The 27,347-nt window shown below is 40.7% G+C and overlaps 2 protein-coding genes across 3 annotated transcripts; both read right to left on the reverse strand.

Moving 5' to 3' along the window:
• Positions 1-999: 999 nt before the first annotated feature.
• On the reverse strand, positions 1,000-16,513 carry LOC105063156 (zinc finger protein 280B). Of its 2 annotated transcripts, none has more exons than XM_074356273.1 (3): positions 16,358-16,513; positions 15,566-15,624; positions 1,000-5,683 (listed from the first exon to the last, which is right to left on the reverse strand). In XM_074356273.1, the coding sequence occupies exon 3, from the start codon at positions 5,612-5,614 to the stop codon at positions 3,992-3,994; it is 1,623 nt and encodes a 540-aa protein (XP_074212374.1). In that variant the 5' UTR covers positions 5,615-5,683; positions 15,566-15,624; positions 16,358-16,513; the 3' UTR covers positions 1,000-3,991. The 2 variants fall into 2 exon arrangements, with proteins under 2 accessions (XP_074212374.1, XP_074212375.1); XM_074356274.1 differs by having other exon boundaries at positions 1,000-5,698.
• On the reverse strand, positions 16,367-23,765 carry LOC105064381 (zinc finger protein 280A). The gene is given in 3 exon segments (XM_074355951.1): positions 16,367-16,566; positions 21,556-23,030; positions 23,032-23,765. Coding segments are annotated over 3 exon segments (1,824 nt in total). The 5' UTR covers positions 23,181-23,765.
• Positions 23,766-27,347: the final 3,582 nt, after the last annotated feature.

The raw sequence follows: 27,347 nt of genomic DNA on the forward strand, positions 1-27,347 counted from the left end.
TCACCTTTTAAATTACATTCATTTAGGGGGAATAGATTTCTAGAATTGAAACATTTCATGTTTTTACTATACAATTTTTAAAACAGCCTACGTAGTAATCTGAAAAGGATGTGTATACAGACATGTGAATGTACACACACATACCCACCCTCAAAGCTTCAAGGAAAATTTAATTCTTGGTCAACTATAAATTAAGACTAAAACATTCAGCCTGCAAATCCTGAAATCCTTGGAATTAACTTACCAAAAAAAGTACAGAGAATGAAAATTGTAATAAAAAATACATGCATCAAAATATTTGGGATTCAGAAAAAACTGTGCATAAAGGTAGGCAAAGTCCTAAATTCTTTATTAAAGAAAAAAAAATTAAGCTTTTAAAATAAAAAAGAATAATCCTAAAGAAAGTAGAAGGTAGAAAATGAACTGAGACAAAAATAGAGAACAACAAAAACAAAACTAGTTGGGGAATAAAGCAAGGATTGCTTGGGAAAGTAAATCAGAAACATTGATAAAACTGTGGCAAATCTAATGAGGGGAAGAGGACTATATCCTAATACTAGAAATAAGAAATGGAATGAGACTCTGAGTAGAGAGGGTAATATTCAATCCCAAATGGAATTATTTTTGTTTCAGGAAAGGATAGTTTCTAGTAGAGAAGTTGTGAATACAGTCCAGCAAAACCTAGGGTTTAAAAAAAAAAGTAAATGATTGACTCAACAAATACTGTAAACCACCCAATAAAATTCAACAATTCTCTTTAAATTCTAAAGACAGAAATAGAAATTCATTAAGAAATATACTCATTACCTTTGATGGTAAAGACTTTCTCATTAAGACCAAGAACAATCCCAATAAAACTGTGCTGAAACCTGAAGGAAAAAAAAAAAAAAAAGGAAGAAGAGAGCCCACATTGTTTAGAAATCCTGGCCAGTGCAATAAGAATATAGATAAAACTAAAAAATATGCCATGTTGTTGGTGAAAAGACAACATAGTGAAAACACTTTTTCAAAAAAAAAATTTATTCCTGTAATTGCTAATTTTACTTACAATTTTTGGCAACATTAATAAAATAATCAATTTCATCTGAAAGAACAAGCAAAATAGACAAGGAAATTCACAAAGAGAAATAACAAAATAGTAATCTTGACAGATATTCAATATATTTGTAAACAAAACAAAGTGACATTGCCTTAAAAATATATAGAGGTATCAATAGAAAAACAGAGAAAGCTCCTGAAAGAATTCAACTCACTATTCATTGTCTTCTGGTTGCAGGCACAGAAACTGATTCAAGCTAACTCAATTCTAAGAGAGAAGCAAAGCCCTTAAAAGCAAAGCCTTGATGATTATCTCTTTCCAGCTTTTTATGAAAACTTAGGAAATTTAACTAGACTGGAGAGAGAAGAGTGCAGAGACTTAAAGTGCCTTTAAGGAGGAGGAGGAGGGAAAAAGAAAGTGGGGGCAGAGATTTCATTGTGTGATTTTAACAACATTGGTGAAGCTCGAGAAACCAAAGGAAGGAAGTGTCAAACAACTAAGCGAGGTAGCAAGCCATGCAGGCCTAGAGGAAGAGCATTCTAAGGAGAACAGCAGTTGCGAAGTCTTTGGATTGGGAGAAATGGGATTTGCTTGAAAAGCAAGGCCAGTGTATCAAAAACAGTGCGCGGTGGGGAAAATGGTAGAGTAGCATGGGAGAATGAAGAGAGGAGGTAGTCGGGGGCCATACCACTGGAACCTTAGTTGGCAATAAATAACTACTTGTACTCCTTAGGAGCACACTGTAGTGAAAGAGGAAACAGTAACAGTGTTAATAATACTAAGCAACCACAAAAACGCAGAACTAAAATATTTCATATTTTTATCATAGAAACAGAATAAGGGAGGTAAGTATGCAAAAGTCTGCACATCTATTTATACACAAAAGTTTCCACCTAAGACTAGAACACATACACACACACACACACACACACACACACACACAAACATACTCTTTCTATACCTAAAGAAAGGGGTTCAAGCTGAAATTTTAGCAAAGTGCCTTGGCCCAAGCAAACTAACTGGAAAGGCCTGGTGAAACATTCAAAGTGCAAATCAATCATTAAGCATTGAGCAAATAAATACACTCTGGAAATTATGTACAAATGGACATAGCACAACAACTTTGTTATCTGTAGTCCTTCTTCCTCAGTGCTTAGAGGGATGCTAACCCCTTGATGATCATAACTTCTCAGCATTTTGTGAAAGCTTAGAGAATTTAACTAGACTGAGGAGGGAAGAAAGGAGTGGGGAGAGATAAAGTACCTTTAAAGAGAAGGAGAAAGCAAGAGAAAAAAGGAGAGATTTCTCCTGGCACAAGTCTACAGCCAGGATCCCAGATTCCTTGAGTGGTCCAGAGGCTGCTGGGCACCTGGGTTGGAGGTGGAGCAAGAAGAGACGGCACTAAAACACACCTACGGAGACTCAACTCTAGAAACCTACGGAGGCAGCCAAGGCTGCTGACGTACAGGAACCAATTTTCAGAGGGCGCTCCATAGCTCTGAGAAAGAGGCCTTGGAGGTGGCAGGGAAAGAGGTTCCCCCATAGTATAGTCATGGATTAGACAGCTGGATAGAGTCGACGACGAATAGTAACCCTAAGACCTGATAATTATTGACATGAGACATTTTGCACATTGAGTATGTCAAGACCCAAACTCAGTATTAGTTCGATAAAATGGGAAATTATACACATAAGAGAATAACTATTAACTGTAATAACATTCATGTCCTAGGCAGATACAAAACTGCAAGCTTCACATGTTCAATTAGGGTAAGATACATATACATGGAAAAATATAAGGAAAAGCCTTATAATGGGTTTGTTCACCCTGGGCTATTTTTATCCACTGTACTACTGTTCTCGGACAACCCTATTCCAGATTAAGGATAAGAGAACTAATTTTAGCCCAGTTCATAAACTGGACAGATTCCATGTGTTTGGCCCTTTTCAGTTAAAACTATGGGTCCAGGGCAGCTCTAACTATGGATGTCAGGGCTTATTCTCCATGGGAACCTTTACTTCCTTTACTGCTGTGGCTGAAACAGATGTGGCTAGTTCATTCTGACTAAAGACCAGCCAGGAGGGACGGAGGAGGGACCAAATCAAATTCCCCTTCTGATCACTCAACAGGAGGTCCACTGGCACCAGGCTCCATTCTATTATCTCTGCTTCTCCATCTGAAGCCAATGATATGCAGCACCTGCTTGACGCCTGCAGGGGCCCCTCACCAAACACAGGCATTTTACTTTAATGGTTTGGCTTCCTGGGATGTTCTGGGCTAAGTAAAGATACTCTTGAGACAGTGTTCCTTCTGCTTTGGCTCCAAGCCTGAGGTAAATGTATTCCTCTTCCTCAACTGGGACAAGGAGTCACTGCTCTCCACTGACTAAACTCCCAGTTTTTGGGCCCCATTCATGCAGCAGCTTCTCCCCCAGCTTCTCCACACCCAGGCTCTCAGAGCCAGGCAATCTCAGGTCAGCACAACACAGGCACTTTTGGGAGTTCAGCAGCACACAGGACCACAACATGACAAAGCCATTCCACTCTGGCTATAGTTAATACTGAAATCTTCAAGGCATGGAAAAAGCTGAAAATAAAGTTCAGTTGTTAAAAAAAAATTCTACAGATTCTATATATATAGAAGAGCTTTCAAAATTACAAATAACATGAAATACCAAAATAATAAATAGGTTTTCACTTTTTTCTTTCTCTCACGTACACATACACAAACATCTTTTATGTGGTAAATCAGACATTTATATGAAAACCAGGTAATATATTTTAAAATAACATCTCAAAATTAAGATCAAACAACATTGTATTTCATGAATTAAAAAAAATTCATAAATGATCCATTGGTTTCACCATATTTAATGCTTTTGAAAAATGTTATGTTTTGGATTTTTTGTTTCTATGGTTGCAATAGTTGCTTCAGATTTACTGAAAGTAGAATTAACAGGGCTTTTTTGGAATTCTACTTTTAGATCTGGGGGGTGATGGTTCAGAATCAGATGTGCTCACAGTAACAGACGCCACTTCCACTGATCCTGGCTGAAGGGGTCCCAGTGACACTTGAATGACAACTTTTGTTTCAGGAGGCAATCCTTCTAGTTGCTTCGGTTTCTTAAACATTTGATGACACTGGGTCTTGTGCTCCATTTTCTCCTTGAAAGTTAAAAACTGTAGTCGGCATTTGGAACACTGGTGAATAATCTTTTCCCAGTGTCCTCTATAATGACACATGTATGGTGTTGCAGTTTTGAAAATTTTGAGACAAAAAGGGCAAAGCAAATTCTTAGTGTTTTCATGGCATGTTCTGAAATGTATTTCCACATCCACAAAGGCTGACGATCTGTAACTGCAAACCTGACACACATAGGGCATTTCGCCAGGCTTGTGATTGTCCTTCATGTGCTGTAAGAGAACCTGATCTGTTTCAAAGGACAATTCACAAATTTTACAGACCACAGAGGGCTCCTGGGCAGTGTGGACACTCTCAATGTGACACTGCAGCTGGAAGGGAGTAGGAAACTGGCGATGACAGTGCTGGCAGGTGGTGTGGTTTTTCCAGCTGTCACCTTTCTGCTTCTCAAGTTCTAAATGGTGCTTCATGTGGTTCATAAACTTGACATTTTTTAGAACTTTCAAGCAGCTGGGGCATTTAAAGGTTGTATGAGTCTTCTGTTCCGGCTGCCCGTCTCCAGTGTGCTGTCCGTAGTAAAAGTCATCAAGTAATACAATCAGATTTCCTTTCGTGGGATCAACAATCTTGTTTTGACTTGCTAGGCTCAAAAAGTCTGTTTTTGGCAGTCCATTTTCCCTAAAAGGACTTACAGGCTTACAATGGTCACTGTCCTTTGGAAAAGCTTCTCCATTCTGAACATGGCTTAATGAGGCATGAACATTGTTTGAGGATGTGCTTTGCTGAGTAGTCACTGTATGAAAGATACCTGAAGGGGACAAAGCTAAAGAATGTCCCCCTATGATTCCATCACTGAGTTTAGGCCTTTTGGGATTTGTGCTACTTGTTTCAGAAGTGGAAAGCTGCCTTGATACTCGAGGACTTTTATTCATACCTCCTGCAGAAAGTGCTGTTCCTACTGGATGCTGCAATGAACTTGTGCATGCGATCAAAGGAGAATGTAACTCTAAAGAGCTATTAGGCACGACTTGTGGTGAATTATTTTTATAATCAGGTTTAGACAAAGGCTCAATAATAACAGGACTGTCTGTTGATCTTGATTCAGAGTCAGAAACTGGCAAGACAGTCACTGCTTCCGATGTAGGTGTCACATGACTTACAGGCCGCAATTTCTTAGCATTATCTTTTCTGAAGTGACCGTATTTTTTTCTTCTTGAACATGAACCTGGGGTAACTCTGTTCAATATGTTTGAAACGACTGGCTTTGAATTTGAAGTCATCCCAACAAAGATCAGCTCAGCATCTTCATTTACATGCTCTACCCCAACAAAGATCAGCTCAGCATCTTCATCATCTACTGGTTTGGTTTCTTCTATGCTTTTCTGTGGTTCTGGCTCTTGTTCTTCCTCACACAACATACATGGTGGCTCCATTTTCTAAATTGTTTTGTTCTTGAAAGGTGTGGCCACAAGTCCCAGTGCTTCCTTTATATAAACTGCCACCTAAGTACAAACACACTACACATCAGTTAATTACAGAAAAATGCATCATCTTATCTAATTTTCTCCAAAACTCTAGGGAGGTTATAAACATCCTTATTTTACAGGTAAGGACACTGAAAGTCAAAGAGGATAAATGAAAACTTAAAACACATGATTACAAGTCTATGCAATTCTAGAATCACAGCTTTGCCATATGCAAATTAAGATCTCTTCTATTGGAAAAAAAAAATAAGAAAAAAGAAAAAAAAGAAAAAAGAAACTCCAGCAACTAATGACTAGGCAAAATCATATGTAAAGGACAAATATTTTTACAAAGGCACCACTGCGCAGTGTTTAGAAACATGGGCTTTGGAGTCAGAGAAGATTAAGCTGGAGTTCTAAGTCAGCCACACACCAGTTGCATCTTCTTTGGCAAATTTACAACTTTTAAATGTGTTTCTGTATCTTAAAGACAAAAATTCTTTTTTCTTAGACTTAAGGTAACAGCTCTTTTTAAAAAGCGTCACCTATTCAATGGTGGCATGTTTTGCAGTAGAATTGGAATAAAATTTATATTAAATGCACATATCTCAATTAATTCATGCAAACTAATTTCATACATATTAATATAGAAAAAAGCATCAAATTCAAAGAACAGCGTAAAAGTATGGCCAACATATGGCCAACAAACAGCGTAACTCCATGTCAAGTGCTTAGGCCTAGCAAATTGGGAATGAACTCTCTTGATAATCTCAAGACTTAATTATAATCCGTTCACTGATGTCTCCTAAATTTCTCCCTCTAATCCATCCTGACTTCCCCCACTAAACTTAAATCCAACAGTGCTTTGTCCCTCACTCCACCTCTGAGTCTTCTCCACATGGCAGGCAAAGTGATGCTATTCAAACAAATCAGATTATACCACTTCTCAGCTCAAACCCTCCGATGCCTTTCTGGTTCACTTAGTAAAATGTCACATCCTTCCAATGACTATAAGACCACACTTCTAACCTTACATACTGTCCTGTAATTACCTCATACTCCTCTCCCCCATCTACTTCATTCTAACCACACTAACCAATTTGCTATTTTTTAAAAACAAACTAAACACTTTACCTTGCTTAGAGCCCTTGTATTTGCTGTCTCTCTAACATGAATGGCCATCATTCAGATACCTCCATGGCTGGCCCCTCACAACCTTCAGGGCTCTATTCCAAGCCTCCTCCTCAGAGAGTTCTCAAATATTCCAGCTAACCTCTAATTCACATTCCCGATATCTCTTCCTTTCTCTTCCACCTTCAAGCCTTTAACGTCATCTAATATGTTATAAACATCATTTATCTTGATTATTTTCTATTGTCTATCCAGTAAAATGTAAACTCCAAGGGCAGGAATTGTCTTGTTGACTGCTGTATCATCAGCACAAAGTGCTTAGCACAGCATGGGAGCTCAACAAACACAGAATTTGTTAAACGAATTAATAAATAGTAACTCTCATTAACAAGAACCTCTATTTGTAGAGCAGATAGTGCTCCATTAATTTCATGTGTTCATCAATCTACTCTGAGAACTCTGTCCATGCCAGAATTCTTATGTTGAACTCCTACCCCCAAAGTGATGGTATTAGAAGACAGGGCCTTTGAGGGTAATTAGGTTTAGATAAGGTCATGAAGGCCCTCATGACTGAAACAGTCATGCCAAGAAGAGGCATTACAGAGCCTACTTCTTCTCCATCTCTCACAGCCCCCACAGGTGAGGACACAGCAGGAAGGTGGAATAACCTGCCTGGGGAACCAAATCAGCCACCACCTTAATCTTGGACTTTTACAGCCTTCAAAAGTATGGGGAATAAATGTCGATTGTTTAAAAAAAAAAATAAACTAGGTTCCAATAACATTGCTGGATTTTCACCCAACTGATCTTAGAAGAATTTTTAGCTGTTGACCATACTGATTAACTTTTCATCCAACCTATCATTCAAGATGAAAAGTTAAGAGTAGAGAAAGAATCAGACATAAAGCAAATAAGTTAAGGAATGAGTTCATCTAGAACAATAGACCACAGGAATTTTCTTATCACTTATCTGCTAGTATCCTTATTTTCTACCATTTACCAGAATCTTGAGATATCAGAGTGGGGAGGTTGGATATGTCAAGACCTACTAGATCTAAGGGATGAGTCCTCAAAAATCACTCATATGTCCCACCTAGGAAGTGCCAAGGGCTGTGGGAGCAGCCAATGAGGTTTCACTCCAAAGATAGCTGAAAGGACAGTGAGTGATGACCTATCTTCCAGGTTATTCTTGTGTGTTTAAACAATGGCCCTTTAAGTGGGTTTTCTAACAGCCACACAGCAGCTTTTTCAAGCATCAGTCCCTCTTGAGTTAACCTCCTGAGATTATGCCACTAAGACTCCTCTTAGTACCTACCCTCACCATCCTTCCTTGCCCCTGACTCTTGTCACCCCACTACTGCTCCCTCTGAATTCTTGTCCCAACCCCCTTACTCTCTCCCTACCAGAGCATTCAAGTCCCTTCCCCAACAATCCTCCTTCCCTCTACTCCACTAACCCCACACACTTGCTGCCTTAGAATTTAATGCCCATTAAACACAGATCCATAGGGGAAACTGGAGCTTAACAGGATCCTTAACACTGCCGTAAACATTTGCATTCCATCCCAGGGCAACTAAGCAAAACAAAAATGACTTTTTCAAAAATATTTTTAACAATTTTTTTTTTCCATAAATAAGCTCAAGAAGGTAAAGGAGTGTGGTCTAAGAGGGGAACAACTATTAAACCAGGATTGTTCTTTGTCCAAAAAAACCCCAAGACTATCCATATAGAATGGACTGAGAAAAGGTAAGGACTTACAGAACTTCACCACAATCTGCACTCTTGCTACTGCCTCTCTGACCTCTTCTGTCTCTAGTCTAACGGTCATTCACTCCAGTCCAGCTTCTTTGCTGCTCCCTTCAGTCTCCACCTGAAATGCTTGTCTTGCAGATGCTACTTCTATCTCCTTCAAGTCCATGTCCAAACCTACCTATTCCAAGAGACTCACTCTGATCACTTTATCTAAAATTATAACACTCCTACTTATCCAACATTCAATCCTATGACCCGGCTCTATGACATTCTTTCCAATTTTATAACATCACTTTGTATTTCACAAAAGAATGACGTATTTATTATATTGACTTTCTTCCTCCCCTGAATGTTAGTTTCTTCCACAGAAGAAGTTCTGTTCTGTTTTTCAGTTTGTTTATGTCTGTCTGTTTACTGTTTTGTCTGATTTCTCCCAAGTGCCAAGCACACTCCTGGCATACAATAAGCACTCAAATACTCATTAAAGGAAAATAATTATCCAGAAGGAGATAAAAATAATTCAGCAAATGAAGGTAGGGTGAGGAAATTGGTAGGAAATGCTCATACTTGCGAAATAATCAATTTTCTTCAAGTCTGGAGGGGCACTGAGGTGTACTGTTATAGCGAATGTGAGAGCCCTGCAATCCTGGGATTCAGGAGGATGACTGTGGCCAGGTCTCATCATGGGGACCAATAGTTTGTGGAAGCCTTTTCTCAGAACAGTGTGGCTAGAGTACTACATGGGATCTTCTCCCAGGTCAGAGAAAAATTCAGCCACTTTCCCTTTTCCTTCCTTTCCTCCCGAGAGCAGAGCAGCATTTTAGTCAGAAGAATCCACAAAGGAGGTATGAGTAGGGTGGGAGTTCAACCTAAAAGTGGCCCATTAATTCAGAGGCAAGTTCTCTCCCTAACACTAAGAATTTGAAAAGGGTTTAGAAGTATCAGGTGACTGGTGAATGATTTAAAGAGAGGTTGTGGAGGACTACAAAAAAAGACAACTAAAAAAACCAAAAAACAAAAAACATGACAATGTCAATTTGTTAAATGCCAGCAACAAGGTGCTGTCAGAGGAAATGATGGAATAAGGAAACTACAATATCCATTCCTTCATAAAAACAAAGAAAACACCAGCAAAAATTGTCAAAATCAAGTTTTTTAGATCCTGAAAATTAATCAAAGGCTTGTAAAAATCAAGATTTTTGTGGAAAACAGTTTGGCAAGTCCTTAAAAAGTTAAACACAGAATTATCACATGACCACACAAGTCCACTTCTATGTATATACCCAAAAGAACTGAAAACAGGTACTCAAGCAAGTATGTGTAATGTGCATGCATGTTTATGGCAGCACTATTCACAATAACTGAAAGGTGAAAATAACACAAATGCCCATCAATGGATGCATGGACAAACTGGTATACACACACAACAGAACATTATTCAACCATAAAAGGAATGAAGGCACCCCCATGTTCACTGCAGGACTGCAGCACTATTTACAACAGCCAAGAAATGGAAACAACCTACGTGACCAATGATAGATGAATGGGTAAAGAAAATGTGGTATATATACACGATGGACTATTATTCAGCCTTAAGAAAGAATGAAATCTTGCCATTTGCAACAACATGAACACACCCTGAGGGCATTATGCTAAGTGAAATAAGGAAGAGAAAGACAAATACTGTATGATCTCACTTACATGTGGAACTTAAACAAACAAACAAACAAATAAAAAAACAAGCTTATAGGGAGAACAGGCTGGTGGCTGCCACAGGCAAGGGATTGGGGAAGTGGGCAAAATCATGAAGGGGATCAAAAGGTCCAAAGTTCCAGCTATACAATGAACAAATCATGGAGACGTCATGCACAACATGGTGACTATAGTAATACTGTATCACATATTTGAAAATCATCAAGAGTACATCTTAAAAGCTCTCATCACATGCAAAAAATAAAAAATGTAACTACATAAGGTGATAGATGTTAACTATACTTATTGTGGGGATCTTTTCACAACACATACAAATACTGAATCATTGCACCTCAATAAAAAAGTTTTAAATTTAATTTCAAGAAAAAAGGAAAGAAATACTGATATACGCTACCACCTGGATAAACCCTGAAAACACGCAAAGTGAAAGAAGCAAGACAGAGAAGGTCACACATTGTATGATTTCATCTACAGGAAATATCCAGAGTAGATAAATCTATAGAATCTAGGCATAGACTGGTGGTTGCCAGAGTAAGGAAGAGGGGAAATGGAGAGAAACTGCTTAATAGGTAAAGAGTTTAACCCTGAAATGATGGGGATGTTTTGGAACTAGACAGAGACAGATATGAAATATCGTGAATACTCTAAATTGCACTGAATTGTTCACTTAAAAATTATTGATTTATGTAAGTTTCACCTCAATATATTATTTTTAAAAATAAAATATATTACTACCAACCACACAGAAAGGTAATACAAAAAACAATTAAGGAAATACTATGAACAATTCTACTCCAACAAATTAGATAACCTAGATGAAATGGACAAATTCCTAGAAAGACACAAACTATCAAATTGACTCAAGGAAACAAAAACAAAAACAGAATATGAATAGATCCAAAACAAGTAAAGACACTGAATTAGTAATCAAAAAAATTTCCAAAAGGGAAACCCAAGATCAGATGACTACCCTGGTTAATTCTATCAAAATGATTAAGGAAAAATTAACGCCAGCCCTTTATCAACTCTTCCAAAAACTAGAAGAGGAGAGAAAATGTTCCAGCTCATTCTATTAGGCCAGTACTACTCTGATACCAAAATCAGACAAAGACATCACACACACACAAAACTATAGACCAATATCCCTTATGAATATAGAGGCCAGAGTCCTCAACAAAATACTAACAAACAAAATCTAACAACGTATTAAAAAAAATTATACACCATGACCAGGTGAGATTTATGGAGGTATGGAAAGTTAGTTCATTCTACAAATATCAATAAACATTATACACTTTAATATAATAAAGGACAAAAAACATATCTGCCTGCAGAAAAAGCATTTGACTAAGTGTAGCACCTTTTCAAGACTGTGGGGAAAAACACTTAACAATTAGGAACAGAAGGAAAAAATTTTTTTTTCTTTCCTTCTTTTTTTTTAATTTAATAGAGGCGCTAGGTATTGAACCCGGGACCTCACACATGCTAAGCATGCACTTAACCACTGAGCTATACTCCCATCCCTCCAGAAGGAAACTTTCTTAATCAAACAAAGGGTATTTGTAAAAGACTCACAGCTAGCATCATACTTATCTTGAAAGACTGGAAGCTTTCCCTCTAAGACTAGGTACAAGACAGGGATGTCTACTTCTACCACTCTGATTCAATATTATACTGGAAGTTCTATAATCAGGGCAATCAGGCAAGAAAAAGCAGTTTAAAAAAGAAAGGAGCATTTGGAATGAAAAGAAAGAAGTAAAACTATATTGGACATGACGTGATTTTGTATACATAAAATGCTGAAGGATCAATAAAATAAGTACTAGGACTAATAACAAGGTTGCAGAATACATAATCAATGCAAAAAAATCAATTACATTTCTATACAGTGCTAATAAATGTTCTGAAAATGAAATTAAGTAAACACTTACATTTACATTAACATTGAAAAGAATACAGGAATACATTTAGCAAAAGAAATGCAAGAATTTTTAACACTGAAAACACTGAATTATACTGAATACACTATTAAAGCAATTAAAGAAGACTTAAATAAATCTAAGGACATTGCTCACTCATGCATCAGAAGATTGAGTACTGTTAAAATGGCATGACTCTCACAATCGATCTGTCAAAATCTCAGCTAGCCTTCTCACAGAATTGAAACCCAAATGGAAATGCAAGGAACACAGAAGAGCCAAAACATTCTTGAAAAAGAACAAAACTGAAAAGTTCATACTTTTCTGATTTCAAAATTTACTACAAAGCTACAATAATCAAGAAATGTGGTACTGACATAAGGATAGAAACATAGAGCAATGGGACAGAATTCAGAGTCCAGAAATAAATCCATGCATTAATGGTGAATTGATTTTCAGCAAGATTATCAAAATAATCTGTGGGAAACAGAGAAGTCTTTTCAACAAATGCTGATTGAACAATTGGAGATCCACACGCAAAAGAATGAAGTTGGATCCCTGCTCACCTCATATATAAAAAAAACCTCAAAATCATTGTGGAACTAAACATAAGAGTTAAAACTAAAAAAATTATTTAAAGAAAATTGGAGTAAATGGTTTCTTAGAGAAGACACCAAAAAAAAAAAAAAAAAAGACAAAGGAAAAAATAACAAAAATTTATCAAATCAAGAATTTTTGTCCTTCAAAGGTCACCATCATGAAAGTAAAAAAGATAACCGACAGAATGAGAGAAGAATATTTTAAAATCATATGTGACTAGGAACACATAGGTATGTGATACATATATATGTTTTAAGGGACACACACATGTATCATAAATAACAACATATATGTAAAGGAATATATAAAGATCTGTTATAACAGAATAAAAAGACAAACTCAAATACAAAATGGGCAAAGGACATGAATAGATATTTATCTAAACATGATATAAAATGACCAGCAAGTATATGAATAGATGTTCAACATACTAATCATCAGAGAAATGTGAATCTAAACCACAATAATAGATCACCTAACTCCCATTAAGATGAGCACTGTCAAAAAAAAAAAAAAAGAGAAATAAAAAGAAAAGAACAACTGTTGGCAAGCATGTGCAGAAAGTGGATCTTTGTATGCTACAGATGGATTGTAAAATGGATCAACTGCTATGGAAAAGAGTATAGAGGCTCCTTAAAAAATTAAAAACAGAGCCACATGATCCAGCAATTACACTTCTAGATATAAATCCTAAAGAAATGAAAGTGGGGCCTTAAAGAGATATTTACACATCCATGCTCATAGCAGCACTATTTCAATAACCAAGAATTGGAAGCAATCTAAACATACATCAACTGATGAATGATTTTTTAAAATGTAATATATACGTACAACAGAATGTTATTTAGCCATAAAAAAGGAAATGCTGCCACATGCTACAACATGCATGATCCTTGAAGACATAATACAAATGAAATAGGCCAGTCATAAAAAAGACAAAATACCGTATGATTCCACTTATACGACATATCTAAAGTAGTTAAAGCAATAGAAAAGAAAGTTAAGGGAAAAAAAAGAAAGAAAGAAAAGGAAGCAGAATGGTGGATACTAGGGCCTAGAGGGAGAGAGAAAAGAGGAGTTTGTTGTTCAATGGGATGGGTATTGAGTTTCAGTTTTGTAAGATGAAAAGGTCTAGAGATCTATTTCAAAACAATGTAAGTATCCAAAGAGGAAATGAACTACTCTGATAAATGCTGCCAATTGATCAAATAAAATAAAAACTAAAAACTGACTACTGAGTTAAAAACTGTGGAATTTATCGGTGACCTTGACAAGAGTGGATTTAAAGGAAAACAGGAGAATTTAAAACAGCAAATATGGCAGACTGTGGAGACACTTTTCTGTAACAACAAGCAGATATCAAAAAAGCAGAGAGGGGATATGCCACCAAAAGATGGATTTTTAATGAGAGGTGACTTCACAATCAGTCTGTTTGCTGATAGGAATAATCAGGAGAAACAGAAAAGTTAACCCAGGACTAAGAGACCTGCTAGAATATCCCTGAACAAACAAGAACTAATTGGATCCAGTACACAAAGAGCAGTTCTGGCTTTGGTTTAAAGCCAAATAATTCACTCATAGTAATAGACCTCAGATCATAAGAAGGGGTGGAATGGTGGACACATGGGTATGGTAGCCAGCCTCCAAGATGTCCAAAGAATCCCGCCTCCTGGTACTCACACTCTTCTGTGTTCCCTCCCCAGCACTATCACAGCTGACCACTTCTGCTGACCACAGCAGGAGTGATGGTATGTAACTTCTGAAGAACACTCTGCACTTCATCTTGGGTGCAGGTTCTCCCCAGAATGACTCGCTTAGGGGTGACAGGGGTAGGGGGAGCCAGCTGCCATGACATGAGCAGCCCCATGGAGAGGCCCACAGAGTGAGAAACTGAGCCCCCTTGCTAAGAGACAAGGGAGTGAATTTAGATACTGATCATCCAACAAAAGTCAAGTCTTCAGAGACTGAGGATCCAGGCGAAAAGCCTGACTACAGCCTCAGGAGAGACCCTGAGGCAAAACCACCCGGCTAAGCCACTCCTGGATTGTAGACCACGAGATAATAAACATTTGGTTTTTTCAAGCTATGAAGTTTTGAGACGCCGTGTTACACAGTAACACATAAGTAACTATGCTACGGAACTGCGATCAAAAGTTGCTGGGCACAGAGCTACCTACAATCGTGCCTCCTAGCATGAAATGAATTCAGATGGCCTCCCCTATCCAGTCACATTCAATCACTTCATGAAATAAGACTCTTAAGGAAAAGGGTAAAGAAATGAACAAACTGGGTCAGGGTACAGCACAGTGATGGAGCACCTGCTTAGCAAGCACCAGGTCCTGGGTTCAATCCCCAGTACCTCCATTTAAAAGAACAGAACAGAACAGAACAAACTAACCCCACGTAATCATGTTTAACCAAAACACACCTACCCTAAGTGAACCACTGTATTATTTTAATACATTAGGTGAAAAGTTAAGATGTGTCTATCAATCCCTTTTAGCCGCACAACCGGGTAGAAAGTCACCTTTGCACAGTTTAAAATCTAAGGCACTCTTACACTCTAACTTTTTTTTCTTTTCAAGACAGTGGGTGAAAAAATACCACCATCCTTTCCCCCCCTTTTTAAGGACGCAGTTTAGAAGGCTCCAGAATTATAAATCCATGGCTGGCCTGAATTCATCATACCCACTCGGGAGAACACTGTCTTAACAGCCAGGTCTTGGCCCAGGAGAGCACAAGAGAAAAACTGAAGGGACAAAAGACACAACGTTGGTCCTTATTATAAAGACGGCTCTCGTCTTACCTCAGGCGCGCGCTGGAGAACTTCTGAGCACCTTACACTTTCCAGGCAGCAGGTCCCACCTTAGGGGCAACCAGAGAGGAGGAACAGGTGAGTCACGCGTCCCGGGAATATTTTGTACCCCGCCGCCTACCTATTCCGCCACCGGGATGTTTATCAAGCATCGCACGCTCGACCAGAGTAGAGAATTGGATTCCTCTCCCCCAAACCGGTTCCTCCAACCCTCCCTCTCTCAGTAAATAACCACCCACTATGCTCACTGCCCACACCCAGAGCCCGGACACCGCGCGACCTGGGGGGCTCGGTCGGGGTGGGGGGAGGGAGACGCACAGGAACCAGGAAAACAGACGGCGCAGTGGCGAGGGAGAGGGGCCAGTACACCGATTTTTCTAAGTGCTGCGACCGCCTCACAGCTCCGGGGCCTACGGATTCCAGAACTGGGCCAGGCTCGGGTCACAAAACTGCTGTGAGTTCCTGTTTCTGTTGTTTTATGTATTAAGCTACACCAGAGGCCTCGGCGGGGCCGCGAGGCCCGACGGGCCCTTGTCTGAGGACAGCTCCTCCCACACCCGAGGGAGCGAGGCTGATGGGGTGCGGCGCCAGCCCACATTCGGGGAGGGAAGACATGAAAGGGTCTCAGGATCCGCGGGCCGCGGACTCCACGTTCCCTCCTGAGGCCCCGCCGCCCCGGACAGGCCGCCCCGGCGCTGCTAGGCCGGCGCGGTGTGGGGACCCGCGAAGCCCGCACCTCTCCCCTCAGGGGCCGACCCGGCCGCTCCACGCCCACGTCCTTACCGGTTCCCGTCAGCAGCGGTGAGGGAGCGGCCGGCGGCGCACCGGCCCCGAGGCACTCCCCCGGCGAAGCCCGAGGCGACGACGCCTCCTCAGGCCCCGGGCGCCGCCGACGCCGCCTACACCCCCCGCCCGCGCCCCCGCTGCCACCTGTGATTGGCTGCCAGGTGCGGGCTCGAGGTCGGGCGCTGCGATCCGATTGGCCGCGAGGCCTGTTTGGGCGCATGCGCGCACTGACGCCCCTGGTGGCAACCGCTGGGGGTGGAGTCAGACTGATGAACTACCGGTGTCTCAAAGGTCTTGGGCTGTCAAGGTTCCACAGCTGGCCCGGTTCAGGGCTGAGGGCGGGCTCCCAGCCCATCAGGAGTTTGCCCACCTGCAGTCCAGCTCTCAGAACCCTTAGGTGAAGTCTCTTTCCCTTAAAAGCACTAGCTGCTGCCTGCCGCTTGCTTAAGGAACCTGACCCCACAACTGGGTCTTGAAGCCCTTCCTCTTGGATTTGCATTTGGGGTCAATCCAGTCCAGCCCGCCACCTGTTCGTGTGTGTGTGTTGCCACATGTTCTTGTACAGCATGAAACGAGCTAAACATTAGCTTTGCATTTTTTAATGACTAGGGAAAAAAACACAAGGAGAATATTATTTTGTGACGTGAAAATTATACGAAATTCAGTTTTCAGAGTCCTTAAATAAAATAAATAAAACAGAGACGTGCCTGTTCCTTTAGTTATTGTCTGTGGCTGCAGAGTTGATTAATTGCCAGAGATCTTTTTCGCTAAGCCTAATAAGGTACTTATATCTGGCCTTTTACAGAATCTTTTTTAAGTGCCTTGTTCTGCTGAAAGTCTCTTAGTAATCGTTTTTTTTTAAACGGTTTTGGTTTTGTTAATTTATAATGCTGTTTTCATTTCTAGTATATTACTTTTCCATTCTTGATTTTCTTCCTTCTTATCTCGATAGGTTTGTTCTGTTGTTCTTCTTTACAACTTCTTTAGATAAATGCCTAGATCACTTACTTATAACTTTTATTTCTCTGGTGTCTAATACTATAAATTTACCTTGATTTACTAAAGTACCAATTTAACTGTGTCTCACAATTTTTGCATAATAATGTTCATTATCATTGAATTCCAAGTATATCCTAATTTCCCTAGTGATTCTCTTCTTAAAACAAGGATTATATATTAATATGGTATTTATTTTCCAAATCTATGGGATTTTTAAAGTTGTTTCTTTATCAATTTCTCATTTTGTTGCATTATGGTCAGATCACACAGTCTAACTATTATTGATCCTTTGCATTTGAAGACGTCTGTCCAGTGAAATATACCATAGTCAAAATGGAGAGGGTATAATGTAGAGAAAATATGTGCAATGTCTAACATGTATGTATGTGAAATAACCTCGTTTAGGCCTCGCAGTTACTCCAGTATCTTTCAGTAAGTTGCCATTAACTAAATTCCAGGCTTTATTCAAGTTTCACTAGTTTTCCCACAAATGTCCTTTTTCTGTTCCAGATTCCCATAAAGGGTACCGAATTGCATCTAGTCATAGCGTCTCCTTAGCTTACTCCAGTCTGCGGCAGTGCCTTCAACTTTCCTTGTTTCTCATGACTTTTGACAATTTTCAGAAGTCCTTAAAGGTCAGATAGTTTGCAGAAAGACCCTCAATTTGAGTTTGATGTGATTCTTCCCATTACACTGGGGTTTATAGGTTTTTAAACTAAACTGCAGAGGTAATGTATCTTTCTCATATTCCCACTTCCCACCCGGGATATGTACTATCATTGTGACTTAGTTTCTCCGCTACAAAGTTCCTTTTCTCTCCTTGCCATATTATATCCTTGGGGAAAAAGTCACCAATCCCAGCCTACACTTAGGGAGGGGCATAGAACCTCATTGAAGGGGTTAGTATCTGAGATACACAAGTTATTGAGTACACGAATTAGTTGGAATTCATTTATAAAGAAGATCTGTTTCTTCTCGCTTTAAATTTTAATTTTAAATCAAAGGAATTAGATAAAATTAAAAAATTAATGCCTCAGTCCTACTAGCTACATTTCAACAGCTCTGTAGACACACGTGGCATACTGGACAGAGCAGATATGGAACATTTCCATCACTGCAGAAACTTCCGTGGAAAGCACTGACTTAGATCATTGTTCTTCCATCCTTTCTTCTTTTCAAACATAATGCACTTAAACATATGAATTTCTTCTAAGGACAACTTTCGCTGTCTCATAAATGTTGCTGTTTTCAATTATCATTCAATTCTAAATATTTTTTTTCCCATAGTGATTTCTCATAGGAGCTACAAGTTATTTAGAACCAGACCCAGAACTAGGATGAGCCTAGACCACAGCATTAAAGAAGCTTGTGAAAATGCAAGGTTGGCACTTTGGCATCTTAGGCTCCTAGTAATCCTTACTCCAGTCCCAGCCCTGTTTAGAATTATACTGCTTCATTTCAAACTTTGTTGTTTTTTTTTTCTTACTTATCTTTCTGTTATTGATTTGTAGCTCAGTTTTCCTGTGGTCAGTGGGTAGTTACAAAAAGCCCTACAGCCAACATCACAATTGATGAACTGTTGTACATGAGCTTGAGAACAAGACAGAATGTCCATTATAAACACTGTAACAAAAAACCTGGAGTAGCCAAGACAATTGTGAACACCAAAGCTGGAGAACTTAAACTCCCAGATAGCTGTATTAGTCAGTATTCTCCAGAGAAACAGAACTAACAGGATACAGAGGGAAAACACGAGGAGGTTTGTTTCAGGAATTGACTTAAAGGATTATGGAGGCTGAGATGTCCCACGATCTGCCCTCTCCAGGCTGCAAAACCAAGAAAACCAGTGATATAATTCAGTCCAAGTCAAAAGGCCCAAGAACCAGGAACTCTGACATCTAAGGAAAGGGAAATGAATGTCCCATCTCAGAAAAAGAGAGAGAAAACTTGCTCTTCCTTTCCATGTGTTCTCTTAGGGCTCTCAACAGACTGGGGTTTGGGTTTATCTCCTTTACTCAGTGTACGATTCTAATGCTAATCTCTTCTGAAAACACCCTCACAGACACACCCAGAAATAATGTTTCACTAGCTCTGAGCATCCCTTACCCCAATCAAGCTGATAAAATTAACCATCACACAACTCAGGCAGAGCCACAATAATTAAGAGCTGTAATAACTGTGGCATTAGCACAAGGCTAGAGAACTGGAATGGAACGGAGTCCAAAAGTGCATAGACAGTCGTCTATCGTTTATAGTTTCCTCCACAGTACAGTTCCATTGTATAACCCTATATATAGTGTTCTTTTTAGTAAATGGCACTGGTTGATTTGAATATGCATCTGAAAAAGTTAACTTTGATACCTTGATTTATCACATCATAAATAAAACAATAAATTTGAGATAGATCAGACCTAAATGTGAAAGGCTAAACAGTAGAACTTCTAGAAGAATACATAGGAGGAATATGTCCTCAGCAGACAACTTATTAAATGAAGCACCAATCTTAATACACATATATGCACCCATGAAACCACGATCCAGGTCAAGATATGGGACATTTTCAGTGCCTCAGCAGTTTCCTTATGCCATTCCCAGTTGACAGAGTCTAGTTTTTAAGGGGAAGGGAGGCAAGATTTGAATAGGCACTTAGTAAAAGATGATAATATTTGAGTGGCCAATAAGCATATGAAAAAATAATTATCAAAATCATTATTCATCAGGGAAATGCAAATGAACCTAGAATGTGACTCCACTACAACTTTGAGAGAATGGTACTAATTGTTACTGAACCAAACTTGGGTCCGCTAGCCCACACACGCGTAGTAAAGCCAATCCACTGACACCATGTTGTGGTGAAGGAAAGTAGAGTTTCTTGCAAGGTGTCCAAAACAAGACCAAGGAGGGAGAACAGGCACTTTGTGCTCAAAAGACTCGAACTCCCCTGATGGATTTCAGAAAAGGGTTTTTAAAGACAATGTTGGGGAGAGGGTTGCAGGGTGTGTAATCAGCTCATGCACAATTCTTACGATTGGTTGGTGGGGAGATAATCAGGTTGTATTCCAGGAGGCAACATCATCAACCTTCTGGTTCTAACCAGTCTGGGGTCTACATGCTGGTGCTCAGCATGCAGTTAACTTCTTCCACCTGGTAGGGGTTTTAGCATCTGCAAAACAACTCAAGGATATGGCTCAGGATGGTGTCTCTAGCCCTTGAGGGGGAACTAAAGGTTCTTGACTTTGTTTTACAGATAAACTATTATTGTTTTGTCTTGCTTGACTGTTTTCTTTTGCGTCTGCATTTTCTCCTCTGATCAAATTTGCTCTTTGGAACTCAGGGAAGGCCTAGGAGGCTAAAGTTTTTCTATAAACAAGAGGCAGGGGACACAGGGAATGGGGGGGGGGGTCATCTGTCTCTGGGAAGATCCTGCAGGGTCCTCCTCGGTTACATAATGCAAGACTGACTGTACCAAGTGTTGGATCTGTAAACATGGAAATCCTAATATTGTTGGTGGAAATACAAATTGTTTTAATCACTTTGAAAAAAGTGTTTGGCAGTATCTACACTAAAAAACTAAATCTATGCTGTTTCAGAACTTCTCATACCTATATATATAGATCGAGAATCTAGCTGTATCTAGATCAGTGTCTAGATATAGAGATGCAGATACCCCAGAGGAATTCCCACATTTGTCTACCAAAAGACACGCAGAAGCTCACAGCATTATTCAAAATAGCAGAATTATGAGCCTCAAAGTCCAGGAGTGGTAAAACGGATATATAAAACTGTGTCATATTCATTCAAGAACATTTTACCCAAGTATGAAAAAAATGTGCTACAGCCACACACAACAAGAATGTATCTTATTTATTTAAAGGAAAACAAAGACCAAAAAAAAAATCTACTGTGTTATTCCATTTACTTAAAGCTCAGAAACAGGAAGAACTAATCTCTGGTGGTAGAGGTCAGAGCAGTGGTTGCTTTGGGGAGGACAAGGTGACTAGGAAAGAGCATGAGGACTTGTACATGACAGTAGAGAGATGGCGAAGGTAGAATCCCAGTCACTGTAGAGCCCGACGGGGGGACATCACTTGCTGGCATCTCCGAGCCAGGGCATACAGCTAGCCCAGCCTCAGTTCAGCCTTTCAGAATTCCTGGAGAAAGGACTTAATTTTCAGCCAGAGCCCTGGCCGCAATACGTCTGGAATATCTCCTGTTTGTCGTCATCTCCTTTTCAGGTTTTGCTGGTGACAGTTGGGGGTCAGTGTTGCTCACGACAATGGATGCTGCCCTTCTGGATCCTGGTTGAACTGAAGTTTGGATCACGACTTCTGTTTCAGGAGGCAACCCTTCCAGTTGCTCTGGCTTCTTAACTGGTTGGTGATTCTTGGTTTGGTGCTCCGTTTTCTCCTTGAAAGTCAAAAACTGTAACCGGCACTTGGAACACCGATAGACCCTCTTGTTCCAGTGCCTCCAACTGTGATTCACGTAGGACGTCACCACTTTGAAAATTCTGAGGCAAAACAGACAAAGCAAATTCTTAGTGTTTTCATGGCATGTTCTGAAATGTGCTTCCACATCCGCAAAGGCTGACGATCTGTAACTGCAAACTGGACACTCGTAGGGCATTTCGCCAGGCTTGTGATTGTCCTTCATGTGCTGTAAGAGAACCTGATCGGTTTCGAAGGACAATTCACAAATTTTACAGACCACGGAGGGCTCCTGGGCAGTATGGACACTTTCAATGTGACACTGCAGCAGGAAGGGAGTGGGAGACTGGCGGTGACAGTGCTGGCAGGTGGTATGGATTTCCCAGCCGTCACATCTCTGCTTCTCAAGTTCCAGATGATTCCTCATGTGAGTCATAAACTTGACATTTTTTAGAACTTTCAAGCAGCTGGGGCATTTAAAGGTTGTGTGAGTCTTCTGTTCTGGCTGCCCGTCTCCGGTGTGCTGTCCGTAGTAAAAGTCATCAAGTAACACGATCAGGCTTCCTTTCTTGGGATCCACAGTCTCGTTTTGACTTGATTGGCTTGAAAAGTCTGTTTTTTCCAGCTTTTCCAAGCTACATGCTCCATCTGGATCTATAAGATTGAAATGCGCTTTGTCAGTTGCATGAGCCCACGGAAATGATGGCCCACCCTGCGCATGGCTTGATGGGGTTGGGACACCTTCCGAGGCCGTACTCCTGTTCTTTGTGGGAGAGAGACCTGGCAGGGCCACAGCTGAGGAATGTGCCCCTGGGAATCCATCGCCAAGTTTCAGTCTTTTGGGATTCCCACTGTTTATATTTCCATCTGAAGCTGAAAGTCGCTTTAAATCATGAGGACTTTCATCCTTGCCTCCTGTGGGGTGTGCAGCTCCATGTAGACAATGAGGCCACGGAGAAAGCAAATCTGAAGACTCAGGAAGCATGCCTGGCAGTGAGCTGTTGTGACAGTCAGGTTTAGACAGAGGCTCAGAACCAGTATGACTGTCTATTTCTCCCCATTCAGATAGAGAAGCTGAAGAGACGGCCACTGCCTTTGACATCAGGGTCACACGATTTGCAGGCTGCAATGTACAAGCAGGACCTTGCCCCACGTGGCCTTTCTTTCTTCTGGAATGTGAGTCTTTGGTCACTCTGTTCAAAATGTTAGAAATGACCGGTTTTGAACTGGAAATCACTCGGACACAGGATTTCAGCATCATCCTTGACATGCTCCATTCCAACAAAGATCACCTCAGCATCGTCCCTGTCCCCGTCCCTGGGCCGTGAGTTTCTGATCTTCTCCTTCAGTGCCTCTGGTGCATGTGCTTCCTCACCCTGGAAGAGATGCGCCATCTTACAACTGCTTTTTGCTCCCAGTGGTCCCTTCTTCCAGTGCTTTCTTTTGGTCAGCTACCACCTAAAGGCAACCACACGACATGGTCAGTACAGTCATCCACACCTTGTCTGCAGTGTCCCTTTCTGTGGTTTCTGTTAGCTCTTGATTATTGACCAAAAATATTAAATGGAAAATTCCAGAATTAAATAACTCCTAAGTTTTAAATCATATGCTATTCTGAGTAGGATGATGAAATCTCGTGCTGTGCTGCCCCGTCCTGGGATAGGAATCCTCCCTCAGTCCCTCCACATCCCACTCATTAGTTAGCCACTCGGTTGTCAGATCAACTGTTGAGATATCTCAGGGCTTGAGTTCAAGTCACCATTATTTTACTTAATAATGGCCCCAAGGCACAAGCAGAGTGATGCTGGCATTTCAGATGTGCCAAAGGGAATCCATCAAGTGCCTACTTTAAGTGAAAATGTAAAAGTTCTTGGCTTGATAAGGAAAGAGAAAAGATTGTATGCTGAGGTTGCTCATGTCTACGGTATGAACGAATCATCTCTTGGTGAAATTGAAGGAAAAAGAAATCTATGCTGGTTTTGCTGTCACACCTCAAACTGCAAAAGTCATGGCCACAGTGCACAAGTGCTTAGTTAAGATGGAAAAAATATTAAATCACTACAATAAGATTTTTGAGATAGAGACTGCATTCACATAACTTTTATTACATTATGTTGTTATAATTGTTCTCTTTTATTGTTAGTTACTGTTGTTAATCTTCCTGATAAATTTAGCTGTATTATAGGTATGTTTGCATAGGAAAAAACATGTGTGTATAGGGTTTGATAGTATCCGCAGCTACAGATGTCCACTGAGGGTCTTGGAACATATCCCCCGTGGATAAGGGGGGAGCTATTGTATTTATTTCAAAAGACAAAATTATTAGGGGCTGGGTATAGCTCAGTGGTAGAGTATGTGCTTAGCATGCACGAGGTCCTGGGTTCAATTGCCAGTACCTCTATTTAAAAAAAAAAAAAAAGACAAAAGTATTGTCTTGTTTAATCACCCTATGAAACATTGAGATAACTATGAACAACTTATTTTACCCGGGAGTAAACAGGGTCAAACCGTTAAGTGGCACGATAATTTTAAATATACTTTTGCAGCCCCTCCCCCCAACTTCTGCCTAACTCCCCAGGGCAGCCCCAGGGCTCCTGGTAAACTCTGCAGGAAAGCTAGCAAGCACTCTGTTGCTCGTAGGTCTCCAATCTCACTCGGAAATGCCCGCAAACATAAAAGAGCCCTAGGCTATCTGCCTGGGTGCCCCTCCCTCCCTCCACTGTGTTCACCCCAAGCTCTATGAGTCTGGAAGACACTGGACCCTGTACACGGATCAAAAAAAATATACATTTTTTTAAATTCCAAAAAGTTCCAAAAAGCAATTTGCCTGGCGTTGGCAACTACATACAAAGCATTTACACGATACTTACAACTATTTACGTACATTGACTTCGTATTAGGTATTATAAGGGATCTAGAGATGATTTAAAGCATGAAGGAGGATGTGTGAAGTTATATGCAAAGACTGCTATTTTATATAAGGACTCGAGCATCCGTGGTTTTGGGTACCTGCGGAGGAGGGGAGCCCTGGAGCCAATCCCCCGACGAAATAGAGGGAGGATGGTACTTTCAGAACTTCTCTTGGTCCCCCTGCCTTGGATGCTCTTTCTGGGGTATCCCTGCCCCGGCTCTTGGCCTGCTTCAGGGCCACAGCTTCTCAGCAAAGCTTCCCTGACCGTGATTCAAAAATCACAACCTCACAGGCCCTGCTCCCTTCCAAAGCTGTGTTTTTCAATAGCGTTTACCACCTGCTAACACACAAGTTTAAAATACGTCTTACTTCTTTTCTGTCTCCACCCACTAGACTATAAGCTACATTCGTGAGAGCAAGGACTCCTATTTTATTTACTGCTGTATTCTTTGCTTCAAGAGCAAGAGTCTGGCATACTGTCAATGCTGAATGTTTGCTACATAAATAGTTATTAATATGATCATTTACGTACAACAGCCCTGAACCCATCACTGCAGGCTCTCCAAGCATTTAATGATACCCAAATCCTAATGATTTAACGCTACCATGCAAGGGAGAGATCCAGCCAGTATGTGTGTTGTGGGGGAGCGGATAATTGGCATAAAAGTTTTGTAATATATTTCTCCCTACAAGGATATGCTGAGACCTTCTGTGCCACTAACACGTTTCGCTGACACTAAGGAACATGTTAATGTTTACATTTGACCATGTCTGAAATCAAATAGCATTTCATCAGTAACATTTCATAGTTTGCTTGGCAGTGTGTATTTTTTTTAAATTTTTTGGGGAGGAGGTAATTAGGCTTTTATTTATTATTTTTTAATAGAGATACTGAGAGTTGAATCCAGGACCTCATGCATGCTAAGCACACACTCTACCACTGAGCCATACCCTCCCCCCCTCTTTTTTATTTTCTTGTGGTATCAGAATATCAGAAATAATGTTGTGTCTCACAGTTGATGCCATCTTAGATTCAACGAAAAAATCTTTTTCTTTTCACAAGCTGAACACAGCCTTCTAAATTTATTTCACAAGTTACTAATGGGACACTAGCTGCATTATATAGGCAAATGGTTTAGACTGGGACTGGTAAATTGGCTTGCCCCCTGTTTTTTTGCCCAGCTAGCAAGCTAAGAATAGTTTTCACATTTTTTAGGGTTTTTTTAACTTTAAAAAATACATTTAAGTTTTTACATCTTTTTAATGGGGGTGGGGGGAACTGCAAAGAAATATCTTGTGGCACGTGAAATTTATATGGCATTCAAATTGCAGCGTCCACAAATAAAGTTTTATTGGAACATAGCCAGGATCACTCGCCATTACCCGTGGCAGAGTCGAGACATTGCAACAGAGACCGCATGGCCCTTAATGCGTAGTTAGTATCTAGCCCTTTGCAGAGAAAGTTTGCAGACCATGGTTTCAGAGAACAAAACAGAGAATACAAAACTCCATGGCTCACCCGTTCTAGTGTGTCCAGATGATTCAGCGCAGCTCAGTATTTCCTACTTTGGGCCCTGAGGGAAGATGAATCTGGAGTGTCCTTGTCTTCAAGTCCCAGAGAGATTTCTCCCAAGTTCATCAGGGCCACTTCCACTGTCCTGAGTCTGTAGATCTCTTACTCCAAAAGCCTTTCTCAGTGAGGCTGGGTCAGAAGATTCCCCCACCTTTTAAAGCCTGTGTAATCCAATCCTTAACATCTAAATCCAATCATGTTCTAGAACCAGTTTATCCCGAAGGTATTGTCTAGAGTGATTGCCAAAACCTTTCATCCAAATAGCTAGTGAAAGGAAACAATGTGGGTGGGGCTTCAGGGGCCAGGCCCTGGGGCTGACTTCCAGGTCTGCCCCGAGGTGGGAGTCCCTGTCCGGATATCTGGCCTCCAGAGGTCCACCACCTGTGTCGTAAACTACTGGGGAGCAGTTGGGGGGGTAGCCCACGCAGCTCTTCCAGTGGAGCCTGAGCTGAAGTTAGAAAACTAAAAGGGCAGAAGTCCTCTTCCAACACCAGAAAGTTCTCCAGCTCTAGAGAGCAAAAACCTGCTCTCCTGTCCTGGTGGAGGTGGGGGGCGCCGGGGGGGCAGCCAGAAGGCAGGGCTGACTCCCAAGTGGTCTGCAGTTGAAGGCTCAGCACCCCTGGCATTCCTGGGTGCCCAAGTGGGGTCCTCACTGTTAGTCTTCATGCTTAACCCAGGAGCAACTTCTAGGCAGGAACCCATTCTTTCTCAATCCAGTTCTGGGGGTAACAGGATAGCCTGGTCACCCCTTCCTCTACCCTCCTCCGCCTTGCCTCCTCCTTCCCTCTCCCTTCCCTCGGCAACACCTAGATTATATCTCAAGCTTTCCTTCCCACGGCCTTTACAGTCCTCTGCACACAGACTCCTGGGCAAAGGGAGGGCTTCAAACAACTCCTAATTGGCAAGAATTATTTGTATTTCCACTCCTTCAAAGGCAACCAAGGCACAGAATTAGAACAGAGATAAGGTTCACTAATGAAAGCCTTCTCAGGTGCTGTAACCTGATATAACATCAAAAACACCTTTCTTATCAGGTCAACACATTGTAGCTTTAAATTTACAAAATATGTGTCAATT

Source organism: Camelus bactrianus, chromosome 32, assembly GCF_048773025.1.
Source record: "Camelus bactrianus isolate YW-2024 breed Bactrian camel chromosome 32, ASM4877302v1, whole genome shotgun sequence".
In the NCBI taxonomy this organism is placed as follows: domain Eukaryota; kingdom Metazoa; phylum Chordata; class Mammalia; order Artiodactyla; family Camelidae; genus Camelus; species Camelus bactrianus.

What these genes read in the sequence shown, in the direction of transcription:
- LOC105063156 (XM_074356273.1), bottom strand. Translation starts at nt 5,614, where the DNA reads ATGGAGCCACCATGTATGTTGTGTGAGGAAGAACAAGAGCCAGAACCA.